The 13,466-nt window shown below is 40.2% G+C and overlaps 1 protein-coding gene across 3 annotated transcripts in view; it reads right to left on the reverse strand.

Moving 5' to 3' along the window:
- Positions 1-754: 754 nt before the first annotated feature.
- Positions 755-13,466, reverse strand: part of HMMR (hyaluronan mediated motility receptor) — a 44,939-nt gene continuing 32,227 nt past the window's right edge. For 2 of the 3 annotated variants that reach the window (XM_081233516.1, XM_081233515.1), the window contains exon 18: positions 1,626-1,819. In XM_081233516.1, coding sequence (XP_081089642.1) covers positions 1,734-1,819 — 86 coding nt within the window. In that variant the 3' untranslated portion in view covers positions 1,626-1,733. Of the gene's footprint in view, positions 839-1,625; positions 1,820-13,466 lie in introns of those variants that run through there. The other variant, XM_081233517.1, reaches the window with a different exon arrangement.

Genomic DNA, 13,466 nt, shown 5'->3' on the forward strand with positions numbered 1-13,466 from the left:
TTTTTTTAATTAATAATTTTTTTCTGTTATGTTAACTGTTGTATTTATTAGTCAAGATAGGCTAGTTTACACTAAGTTAACACATTAAATCCAAGATCTCAGTGGCTTCACTTTAAGAAGTTTTACTTCCCTCTCCTACAGGTCAACCAGCCAGGGCTCTGCTTTACACTTATGCCAGAAAGCCAGGTAAAAGAGGTTCCTCCATTCTGTAACTCCAAGAATATCTAATAAAAGAACATTCCAGGCAGAAGAAACACCAAGTGCACAGAACACATGCCTAGGCAGCCTGATGGGCTCAAGCATCTGCAAGAAGTCTAGTGTGCCTGAAAAGAATAAAATAGGGAAGTGGGAGGTAGGAGGTGAAGCCAGAGAGGGGAGGGGTGGGCATGTGGGGATGGAGATGTGTTTGGGCCATTTAGGCCACTGTGATAACTTTGGTTTTTATTCTTGGCATCTCTGCACATTGCACTACACCACCACCCACTGAATAACCTTTTTAAGATATAGATCAGATTGTTTTCCTACTTTCTTACAACCTGTCAATAACTTCCGGTCTACATGACCATACATGATCTTTGTCCCACCTTTGACTCCACTCACATTGTCAGCCTCTCTCCTCAAATAGACATACAGACAGACACACGTAGACACACACACACACACACACACACACAATCTTAATTAGGCCTCCATGTTTTCCTTTCTCACAGCATTTTATACCTTTATTTTTTTAGCGTTTTTTATGTGTGATTACCGTCATTTACTTCAAGTCTGTCTCCTTCCACTCAACTATAAACTTAAGTTTTTCACCTCTTTGTATCAGCTCCAGACACAGCACCTGGCACAGAATGGATATTTTGTAAATATTTTTTGAATATATGAATCAATGAGTAAATGAATGGATTAAAATCAATATCAAAAGCAGAATTTGGGCTTCCCTGGTGGCGCAGTGGTTGGGAGTCTGCCTGCCGATGCAGGGAACGCGGGTTCATGCCCCGGTCCAGGAAGATCCCACATGCCGCGGAGCGGCTGGGCCCGTGAGCCGTGGCCGCTGAGCCTGCGCGTCCGGAGCCTGTGCTCCGCAACGGGAGAGGCCGCAACAGTGAGAGGCCCGCGTACCGCAAAAAAAAAAAAAAAAAAAAAAAAAGCAGAATTTATTGGTGAACTTATTTCATTCTTACTAAATTCTCCGTTGTGTAAGGACATGACTATAATATTTTTTGATTGCTTTTTCCCCAAAATAGACTTTATTCTAAACAATCCAAATTAATAAGGTATGTGTTTGTCATGATTCTGCTGCTAAAGATCACTGGTTTGCTCTTCTAAGCACCAGTGATTGAAGAGACAGCACATCTTGACTGTGAAAAGAAATCACTATAGGAAAAGGCAGAATAGTAGAAACAGTGTAGAGAGAGTCTGTTTCTGTTGGTGATTGCTGATAGCGAAATTGAAGTGTGTATATTTAAAGAACAAATATTCAAAATATTTATTGTTGAAGATGAACACACCGACCAAAACTAGCCTTTGTTTGTGTCAGACTATTTTTATGTTGTACAGGCAAGAAAATTTGCTTTCTAGGAGGTAACATATTTCTAAGCAACTTAAGACGGCACTCTGCTTAAGGATTTTTAAAAAAATAGCTTTATTTATATATAGTTCACATACCATAAAACTCAGCCTTCTAAATTGTACAATTTAATGGTTTTCAGTAGATTCACAGAGCTGTGCAGCCATCACCACCATTCAGTGACCATTGCCAAATTCTCTGAAGTGACCATTGGAATTGTCAGGTTGGTGGAGTGAGGGTACAGAAGTTCAACTGAAGGGTGAGGAGAGAGAATGGAAAATAAACACATGGATGCCAATACTGTAGAAAATTCTTCCAAGTACCTTTCCTGTGAAGGGGTTAAGTAAAGGCATGGAAGCTGGAGAGTGATAGAAGATCCCAGGAGAATTGTAAGTTTGGGTTTTAGGTTTTGTTTTGTTTTAGCAGGTCCAATATTAGATCATGTTTATATGATAGTGGGCATGATCCGTTAACCAGTGGGAGGTGTTATGGGTTGATATGTTGAAGTCCTAAGCCGCAACACCTCAGGATGTGATCTTTTTCGGAAACAGGGCCATTGACCAACTCACATCTACTAGGGCAGGGATGTATAATTCTCCTAAAGGGAGGTACACTGCGAGTTTCATGGCCCAGCCTAACATCAATGGAGGTGAGAAACATAATCCTCCCCTTGGAATTACTGTATTTGAAGAATAATACAAGGTGCTGCACCTTGTAAGGAGTAAAGGCAGGGGATATGAGTACATACGTATTTATGTTGGAAAATTTAATAGAGGAAGGATGAGGAAGTCCCTGTCTGACTGCTTCAATTTTCAGTGAAGTATGTGGTAATGCCATCAGCTGAGGGTGATAAGGAACGAGGGATACATGAGTCAGGACTTTGAGGAGAGGCCTGAGCTAAAATTATATGTTATCACTTCTTAGCTAATGTGGGGAAATTTTTAAAACTTTTTAAAACATATATTTATTTATTTATTTTTGGCTGCATTGGGTCTTCGCTGTGGCACACAGGCTCTTCTCTAGTTGTGGCACGCAGGCCTCTCTCTAGTTATGGCACACAGGCTTAGTTGCCCTGTAGCATGTGGGATCTTAGTTCCCTGACCAAGGATCGAACCTGCGTCCCCTGCATTGGAAGGCTGATTCTTTACCACTGGACCACCAGGGAAGTCCCCTTTAAAACTTTTTATTATAAAAATTTTCAAACTTACAGAAAAGTTTAGAGAATAGCTTAATGGATACCATTATACTTTCTACCCAAATTTTGTTTGGTTATTATGTCTTATTAGTTTTATTTTCATCTAAATCAACACTTCTACTTTTTTAAAAGAATTAAACCTTTATTTTTTTTTTTTAAGAACAGTTTTAGGTTCATAGCAAAACTGAGGGGAAGTTACAGAGGTTTCCCAAATACTCACTGCCCTCACACATGCACAGCATCCCCATTATCAACATCCCCCATCAGAGTGGTACATTTGTCACAACTGATGAATCTACGCTGACAAATCATAATCACCCAAATCCCATAGTTTACATTATGGATCACTTGTGCTGTCGTACAGTCTATGGGTTTAGACAAATGTATAATGACATGTATCTATCACTGTGGTATCATACAGAGTATTTTCACTGTCCTAAAAATCTTGGGCTCTGCCTATTTATTCCACCCCACCCTTCATCCCCTGGCAACCACTGATCGTTTTACTGCCTCCATAGTTTTGCCCTTTCCAGAATGTTATATATTTGGAATCATACAGTGCGTAGTCTTTGCAGATTGGCTTCTTTCACTTAGAAATATGCATCTAAGATTCCTCTTCTAGGACTTCTCCGGTGGCGCAGTGGTTAAGAATCTGCCTGCCAATGCAGGGGACATGGGTGTGAGCCCTGGTCCGGGAAGATCCCACATGCCGCGGAGCAACTAGGCCCATGCACCACAACTACTGAGCCCGCATGCCACAACTACTGAAGCCCGCGTGCCTAGAGCCCGTGCTCCGCAACAAAGAGAAGCCACTACAATGAGAAGCCCATGCACCGCAACCAAGAGTAGCCCCCGCTTGCCGCAACTCAATAAAGCCTGTGTGTAGCAAGACCCAAGTCAGCCAAAAATTAATTAATTAATTAATTTTAAAAAAAAGATTCCTGCTTTATGTCTCCTCATGGTTTGACAGCTAGTAATTTTTAGTGCTGAATGAGTTTCCATTGTCTGGAGGTCTGGATGTACCACAGTTTATTTATCCATTCACCTACAGAAGGATATCTTGGTTGCTTCCACGTTTGGACAATTATGAATAAAGCTGCTATAAACACATGTGTGCAGGTTTTTGTGCAGACATTCCTACTTTTTTTTCCGTCGCTTTGGCTTTTTGAAGATACCAATGATGATACCAATTATCTGATTATTTTCTTCAGGGAGTCATTTAATATTCCACTAAGCTTTGTGTTTTCTGTAAAGTGAATTTTTTTTGAGACTTGATTAGATTGACGATGCTGTGTATTCCATATTGTATCACATTAGATGACAAAAGGTCATCTCAATATTAGTGATTTTATGTTTTCCCATTTGTTAGAGTGGTACTTTTTTTTACCCTTTGCAATAGTAAGTAATCTTTGGGGTCCTACTTTGGAATCTGTAAATATCCTGAAACCTAACAACTTTTACCTAATTGCCTCCATTGATGTTCCTCATCTAAATCAATTATCACATCGGATGCGGCAAAGTGGTAAAGATGGTGTTTGAATTCATGAAATTCAGTGAGCTCATGTAGGAAGAGAGTGTGGAGAAAGAAGAAATGGTTAATCCCTTACTCACTCCAACAGTTACAAGTCTAGTGCAGGATGGTCCAGCAAAGGAGTGAGGAAAGAAACAGGTGAAAGGATAACCAAGGAAATGGCCTCAGCGATCTAGAGATGAGAGCTTTCAAGAAAGAGGAAGTTGTGGATTAGAGTAAGGCGGAACTAGAGAAGTGTCCATTGGATTTGGCAAGATAGAATTCACTGGAGAAATTAGCAGGAGACTTCACAGAGGACTGGGGACAGAAACCAAACTACAGTGGGTTAGAGTAAATGAGGACTAACAAAGGAGAAAGAGCCATACTATGTACCTTTTTCAGAGGTGGCTTTAAGTATCTCTACCTTAGGCATGTCAATAAACATTTATTGGCTTTCACAAATTTTACGTTTATTTCTCTTCCTTTGGTCATTTCTCTCAACGTGAGCTTTTTTTTTTTTAAATGTCCTAATGTCAGTGGATTATTTTTTTAAATTTTATTTAATTAATTAATTTTATTATTTTTGGCTACGTTGGGTCTCCATTGCTGCACAAGGGCTTTCTCCAGTTGCCTCGAGCGGGGGGCTACTCTTCGTTGTGGTGTGTGGGCTTTTCATTGCAGTGGTCTCCCCTGTTTCAGAGCATGGCCTCCAGGCACGCAGATCCCAGCAGTTGGGGCTCGTGGGGTCCAGAGCGCAGGCTCAGCAGCTGTGGCGCACAGGCCCAGTTGCTCCACAGCATGTGGGATCTTCCCGGACCAGGGCCTGAACCCATGTCCCCTGCATTGGCAGGCGGATTCTTAACAACTGCGCCACCAGGGAAGCCCCTCAACGTGAGCTTTGAAGTGTAGCATGGTGGGATAAGATCTTGAAATACTAACCTTCATGGTTTTTACATTTCTTAACTGCACTTCCTTAATTTTTCCTACCCAGATGGCAAGCATCTGTAGAGCCAGGAGGAGAATTAGGATGATTCAAGTGAAAGTACACAGAAACAGCAAATATTTTTTCGGCTGTTGTTATTCTCTTGAATCTAGAGCTAACAGGGATTGTGAAGTGAATGGGGGAGGGAGAGAATCAATCAATTCCGGCTCAGGGAAAATGGATAAACGTTACTGTGACTGAGCTGGAGATAGAAGGCATTGAAGCCACCCTCTCTGTTGGAACAGTCTCCAGAAAATCTAGTCGACAAAATTTGATTTGTGATTGAGGTTCAGATGACTTCTAAGTTCAAGGACTATTGAATGAGCTAGACTTGGAGTCCTAACTAAAACCTTTGTAATGAGAGTAGATGTCTCAATGTCTTTAGACTCTGGGGCCTTATCTTTTACACGGCCTCCACCCTCCTGGGCCCCACCTGGTATAATGTGGTGTTCATGTAGAAGTCATGAATAGCAGCAAGAAGAGAGGATGTGGTAGAAGGGTTCCAGGGATAGTGGGGAAGGTGGCAGGGCATCCCAAACTGCAGACAATCCCCTCTTGTCAGTAGTGTGGAGCATGGATGGGTATTCACGGTTAAGGGCTCTTATGGAGAGATAGGGCCTGAGTGGAACTAGACATGGCCCAAGCTTCTCATCACTTGGATTTTTACCTGTCAGCCCAACACACACAGGCCAGGCCCTGCATGTTCCTTGGCAGGCAACATGGCAAAAACCTTAAGGCAAAAGTTTGGAGGCTTAATAAACAGACCGAGGTTTAGCTCATTCCTCCCAAAGAGACCTCATCCACACCTTCAATACACTCTAGCCTGGCACTCCCTCAGGAATGCAGTCCACTCATACCAGAGCTGAATTCTGAAAGATCTAAAATCTCCCCTTAGATAGCATCTTCTTTTGCAGAAAGCCAGGACTATTACTACTACTACTGCTGCTGCTACTACTACTACTACTACTACTACTATTAGGAACTTTATGGAAAGCTAACCTCATTGGCCACTCACTCATGTAGTTGGTGCAAACCCTTGCTGGTCATTTATTAGCATCTGTACCTTTATCCCCATAACACTATTAAAGCTGTGCTCCTTTTTCTTCAGAGTAGTTAAATGAGTTTGTAATGTTACATTTATAAGGATGACTGATTGTCTTTCTCGCTATACTGTAAACTCTGAAGATAGGAATTGTCTTGGTTCTTTCTATAGCCGCTAGCACAGTGTTTATTTAAAAAATCTTGATAGTTGCTAAATGACTCTAACATTCTGGCAGATCCCACTGATCCTAAAGATCAATTACCATCTGCACACACATCATTTCCAGATGTGTGTCTCTAGCTCAGATCCTTTTCCTGAGGACGTATGTATGCAAGATTCTACCTGACACCTCCACTTCCTCAGATTCAGTGTGTATCACACCGAAAGTGTCAACTTGCCTCTGCAAATGTGCTTTTTTTTACCCAAGTTCTTTATCTCAAGGAATAGTATGGTCTTTCCTCCAACTGCCCAAGCCAGAAAGCCTTGAATTCTTCCTCAGGCCAGGGGCCATATTTTACCCTTACATGGAGTATTGTCTTTTTTTTTTTTAAGCAACTAGACAGTGTCTAACTATATGTGAGGTATTCATAAATAGTATTGGATGAATAGTCTGACTTCAGGTTTATTCCCATTCAATGAATTTCCTACTCAGCAGTCAGAGTGATGTTCTGAAACACATACCTGTTGCTGCTCTAATACCCTTTAATGGCTCACCATTGTCCACAAGTTAAAGATCAAACTCTTATTGCATGTTTTGCTCTTTATGATTCACACAATCAGATCTACTTACCCTTGCAGTTTAACTCCTCACCACTTTTCTGCTGGTGATACTGAACGTTCAGTTTCTCGAATATGCCAAACTCTCCTACCTTCCCATGTCATGTAATTTACATTTGCACTGAATCCTCATATCCCCAGCCCCCTTCATCTGACTCACTCCTACTAATTCTTGAGGTTCTACCTTAGCACTCACCTCCTGACCTGACCTGGACGAGGTTAGAGACTCCTGGCTAGATCACTAACACTTAGCTAATCAAGCACGTACTTAATCAGGCACTTAGTTAATCAAGGACTACATTGTCTTTTGCTACCAAACAGTTTTGTAGAGAATATTCTTATACTGAATTCTATCCATATTTGTATGGATATCTGAAAGATTAAGTCCTAGAAGAGGAATTTTTGGATCAAAGAGCACATGATTTTTGACTTTAACAGATACTGTCAAGATGATTTTTATGGGGACTTCCTTGGTGGCACAGTGGTTAAGAATCCACCTGCCAATGCAGGGGTTATGGGTTCGAGCCCTGGTCCGGGAAGATCCCACATGCCATGAAGCAACTAAGCCTGTGCACCACAACTACTGAGCCTGCACTCTAGAGCCTGTGAGCCACAACTACTGAGCCCATGTGCCACAACTACTGAAGCCCTCGAGCCTAGAGCCCATGCTCCACAACAAGAGAAGACACTGCAATGAGAAGCCCGCGCACTGCAACGAAGAGTAGCCCCCACTCACCACAACTAGAGAAAGCCCACACGGAGTGACAAAGGTCCAACACAGCCAAAAATAAATGAATAAATTAGTTAATTTTAAAAAACGATGATTTTTATGATTAAGTTGTATGATATGCCATTTCCTCCTACCTTCACCTTAGTGTATCATCAAAGTTTTGATCATTGTTAATCTGATATGGAAAGATTAACATTTCATCTTACTTTGCATAACTTGGATGATGAGTAAGATTATCTTCTCAAAAATAAAGAACATTTGCATTTCTTCTTTTAAGTTATATCTGTATGGATCTGGTTTACTTATTGATTTAAAAAAGCCTCTAATCAGAGGAAATTTGCATTGCATGACTTTGTCATTTTATTATGGAATTTTTCTACATCCAGATTCTTTTACTTTTTAAGAAATCACAGCTATCTTTTCTGGCTTCATAATCCTCTTTAGAAAGCCTCTCCATTTTGAAATTATAAAGACATTCTCCCACATTATCTTGTAATTTTTTTTTTTTTTTTTTTTGCGGTACACGGGCCTCTCACTGTTGTGGCCTCTCCCGTTGTGGATCACAGGCTCCGGACGAGCAGGCTCAGTGGCCATGGCTCACGGGCCCAGCTGCTCCGCGGCATGTGGGATCTTCCTGGAGTGGGGCACGAACCCGTGTCCCCTGCATCGGCAGGAGGACTCTCAACCACTGCGCCACCAGGGAAGCCCCTATCTTGTAATATTTTTCTTTTTTAATTAAAAAATTTTTTTATTATAGTTGACTTACAATGTTTTGTTAGTTTCTGCTGTACAACGAAACAGAAATAGAGTCACAGATGTAGAAAAACAGACTTATGGTTGCCGGGGGGTGGGGTGGGGGTGGGGGTGGGGAAGCACAGCATGGTGAGGAGGGATAAATTGGAAGACTGGGATTGACAAATACACACTACTATATATCAAATAGATAACTAACAAGGACCTACTGTATAGCACAGGGAACTCTTTTCAATACACTGTGATGACCTATATGGGAAAAGAATCTAAAAGAGAGGGGATATTTGTATATAGTTGTTTTTTAAAAAAATTTAAATCTGGAGTTTATTTTTGGTTCGAGAGTGAGGTAAAAGATGAAACTTCTTTCCAACATGTGGAAAGCCAGTTATCTCAAAATCATTTGTTGAATAACCTACATTTTTAGGAAATTCCACCATTGTTATTTTAATTTTCTTTGTGAAGTAGAAGTTGCTATCATCAGCTGAGGGGAGGTGGTAAAGTCTGAGGTTTGAGAAAAATAAAAAATGGGAAAGAAAAAGAAACAATAATGTTAGATGACATTAAGAACCTAGTTAAGGTGGAAAGCAGGACCTTGCCATGGCCACCAACTCTGAAATTAGACGATTTTCTTTAGTAGTGCTTGACGGCCTGGGTACAAAAGTGTAAGATACAGACATTTGAATTTGTGAAGTGTTGAATTTAATAGGAAGGTGAGAGGAAAAAGAATGGAAAGATAGAGGGTAGAGTGATGGAACATTGGGTCTCAGAGAAGTAGTAAAGGGAATTAAATAGAAGGTAGTCTGGTAACAACTCTCTCTAAAACCTTGTGGCTTAAATGGCAACATCTATTTTGTTCACAAATCTGTAATTTGGGTAGGATTCAGCCCAGGCCATTCATTGCTGCTTCACACCTGGGGCAGCTAACTCCAAGGATGGGAATCAACTGAAGGTGAATGGCTTCCAAGAATGAGTATCCGAGAACACCAGGGAGACACTGTATCATCTTTGATGAATATGGTAGACAAGCTAATGACTCCACCACATATGTCCACATCCTAATCTCTGGAACCTGTTAATAGGTTACTTTACATGGCAAAAGGGACTTTGCAGATGTTACTAAATTAAAGACTTTGAGATTGGGGGATTATACTTGATTACCTATGTGGGTCCAGGGTAATCAAAAGAGTCCCTATAAGAAGGAAGCAGGAGGGTCAGAATCAGAAAAGATACGACAGAGGAAGCAGAGATTTGAGTGATATGCTTTGAAGAGGGAGGAAGGGGCTATGGACCAAGGAATGCAGGTGACCACCAGAATCTGCGAAAGACAAGGAAACTGATTTGTCCCGGGAGCCTCCAGAAACAATGCAGCCCTGCCAACACCTTGATTTCAGCCCCATAAGATGCATTTTAGACTTCTCACCTCCAGAATTTTTAGATAATAAATTTGTGATGTTTTAAACCACTAATTTTGGGGTCAATTTGTTACAGCAGCAATATGAAACTAATATAGATGACTTAGCTACTGAAGTTACATAGTGCCACTTCCACTATAGTTAATGGGCCTTCCCAATTCATGGGGTGGGGAGGAAACAGACCACTGTCTCCCAGTGGAAGAGAATGTCACTTCAAAGAAGAGCATGTTGGTTAGGAGATATTATTGTGGCCATCTCTGGAAAATATTATCTGCAGTAGGAGGAAAATTGGGATCAACTTGATTAGTTAAGACCTATATGATCAGAAGCCCAGTCTTCAGGGGCTGAGTACTTGTAAATCTTTATTAGGGCTTAACCGTGAACACTTTCCAATATGTGGCTTTTCAAGATTGGGTGCTTCTCAGAAATTATAGGCACTCTGGAATGGTGTTAGCAAAAATATGGGAATATATTTTGAAGCTGTTCCAAATATCTATTAAAACTGCTAATAAATGGAATTTAGTACTTCATATAATGAGGTAAGGGGGTTGTTTATCATTTCATACTCGAAGGATTGTATAATGCTGGGGATGAGAGGGGTTAGGTGGGGACAAGAAAATAAGTTTTGGGACTTGACATTCTCAATCTGAAACCACCATACATGTGGTACCAAGGATTCCTCCTAACAACTGTCCCATTTTCCTCATAATCTCAAAAGGGAAGAAATCATTAGCATCTACAAAAAAGGGCATATTTTTTTCCCTTAAGGGATTTTCTTCTGTTAATAATTAAAAAACAAACACATTCTGAAACCCTCCCCCCAAAACAAAGCTCAAAATTTTCTAAGAATGAAAACTATTTCCTTTGAACAAATCTTAACTAAAAATAATGCATGTAAAAATGAACAGGTCTTACTAGTCTGTCATACAGAGTGAAGTAAGTCAGAAAGAGAAAAACAAATACCTTATGCTAACACATACATATGGAATCTAAAAAAAAAATGTTCTGATGAACCTAGGGGAGGACAGGAATAAAGATGCAGATGTAGAGAATGGACTTGAGGGCTGGGACAAAGAGAGTAGCACTGACATATATACACTACCAAATGTAAAATAGATAGCTAGTGGGAAGCAGCCGCATAGCAGAGGGAGATCAGCTCAGTGCTTTGTGACCACCTAGAGTGGTGGGATAGGGAGGGTGGGAGGGAGACGCAAGAGGAAGGGGATATGGGGATATATGTATACACTGTGCTGATTCACTTTGTTATTCAGCAGAAACTAACACAACATTGTAAAGCAATTATACTCTAATAAAGATGTTAAAAAAAAAAGAATTACACACACACACACACACACACAAATGAACAGGTCTTAGGTCAATAAAAAATAAATCTAAAAAAAAAATCCCCAAAGACCCCCAAAAGTTCTTCAGAAATAAAGCCATTTAAAACCAGTAGCCCAAGAGACAAGAATAATTGCAATATTAAAACTTTAGTTTCAGAATGAACTACTTTTTAAGAGCTTTACTGAAGTATAACTGACATAATAAACTGTATGAATTTAAAGTGTACAGTTTGAACAATTTGGTATGTTTGATATACATACCCATAAAATTGTCACCATAATCAAGATAGTGAATATATCCATCACACACAAAAGTAATAATGTCACCTTTCTTATTCCTGATATTGCTAGTTTATGTATTTTTATATTCTCTATCAGTCTAGCTAGAGGTTTATCAATTTTATTGGCTTTTCTCAATGAATTATTTTCATTGATTTTTCTCTATTGTTTTTCCATTTTCTAGTTTACTGATTTCTGCTCTGACCTTTATTATTCCTTTTCCTCTACTTACTTTGGATTTAAATTGCTGTTTTCTTTCTTATGTCTAAGGTAAAAGCTGAGGTCATTGATTTGAAACCTTTCTTTTTTTTGAAATATAGGCCATCAGTGAAGTAATTTTGTGCTAAATCTGCTTTAGCAGCATTCCACGTGTTTTTTTTTTTTTTTTTTTGCGGTACGCAGGCCTCTCACTGTTGTGGTCTCTCCCGTTGCGGAGCACAGGCTCCAGACGCGCAGGCTCAGCGGCCATGGCTCACGGGCCCAGCCGCTCCACGGCATGTGGGGTCTTCCCGGACCGGGGTACGAACCCGTGTCCCCTGCGTCGGCAGGCAGACTCTTAACCACTGCGCCATCAGGGAAGCCCCATTCCACGTGTTTTGATATGTTGTGTCTTCACTTTCATTCTGTTCAAAATAGTTTCTAATTTCTCTTTTGATTTATTCTTTGACCAGTGGCTCACTTAAAAGTGTGATAATTGACTTCCAACCATTTATGGGTTTTCCAGAGATTTTTGTTATTGATTTCTAATTCAATTCTATTGTGGACAGAGAACATACTTGGTTTGACTGGAATCCATTTAAATTTATTGAGACAGTTTTCATGGCCCAGTGTATAACCAATCTTGGTAAATTTTGTGTGCTCACTTAAAAAGTATTCTGCTGGTGTTAGGTGATGTCTATAAATGTCAATTTGATCAAGTTGGTTCAGAGTATTTTTTAAATCTTCTCTGTTCTTTCTCATTTTCTATTTATTTGTTCTACAATTTAATGAGGGAGGCTATTGATATCTCTGACTATAATTACAGATTTTTCTATTTCTCCTTGTAAATCTATCAATTAAAAAATATTTATTTATTTTTGGCTGCGTTGGGTCTTTGTTGCTGCGTGAGGGCTTTCTCTAGTTGCGGTGAGCGGGGGCTGCTCTTCCCTGCCGTGCGCGGGCTGCTCATTGCGGTGGCTTCTCTTGTTGCGGAGCATGGGATCTAGGCGCGCGGGCTCAGTAGTTGTGGCACACAGGTTTAGTTGCTCCATGGCATGTGGGATCTTCGCGGACCAGGGCTCAAACCCTTGTCCCCTCCATTGGCAGGCAGATTCTTAACCACTGTGCCACCAGGGAAGCCCAAATCTATCAATTTTTGATTCACGTATTTTGAGACCATGACTGGGTACATAAATGTTTAGATTTTGGCCTCCTGATGAACTGACTCATTTATCATTATGAAATGAACTTCTTTATATTCCCGGTAATATTCTTTGCTCTGAAATCTATTTTGTCTGATATTAGCTACTCTAGTTTTTGTTTTCAACTGGTCAACATTATCATGGCATATCCTTTTTTTTTTTTGTGGTAAGAATATTTAACAGATCTGCCCTCTAAGAAAATTTTAAGTGTAAAATACAGTATTTTAATTATAGGCACGATGTTGTAGAGCAGATCCCTAGAACTTACCTTGCATAACTGAGATTTTATGCCTGTTGATTAGCAACTCCCCATTTCCCCCGCCACCCAGGTCCTGGCAACCACCACTGTACTCTCTGCTTCTATGATTCTATTTTAGATACCTCATATAAGTGGAATCATGCAGTTTTTGTCCTTTGGTGATTAATTTAGTTTACTTGGCATAATGTCCTCAAGATTCATCCATTTCTTGCATATG

The sequence above is a fragment of the Mesoplodon bidens genome (genome assembly GCF_964165515.1).
Source record: "Mesoplodon bidens genome assembly, chromosome: 4".
In the NCBI taxonomy this organism is placed as follows: Eukaryota; Metazoa; Chordata; class Mammalia; order Artiodactyla; family Ziphiidae; genus Mesoplodon; species Mesoplodon bidens.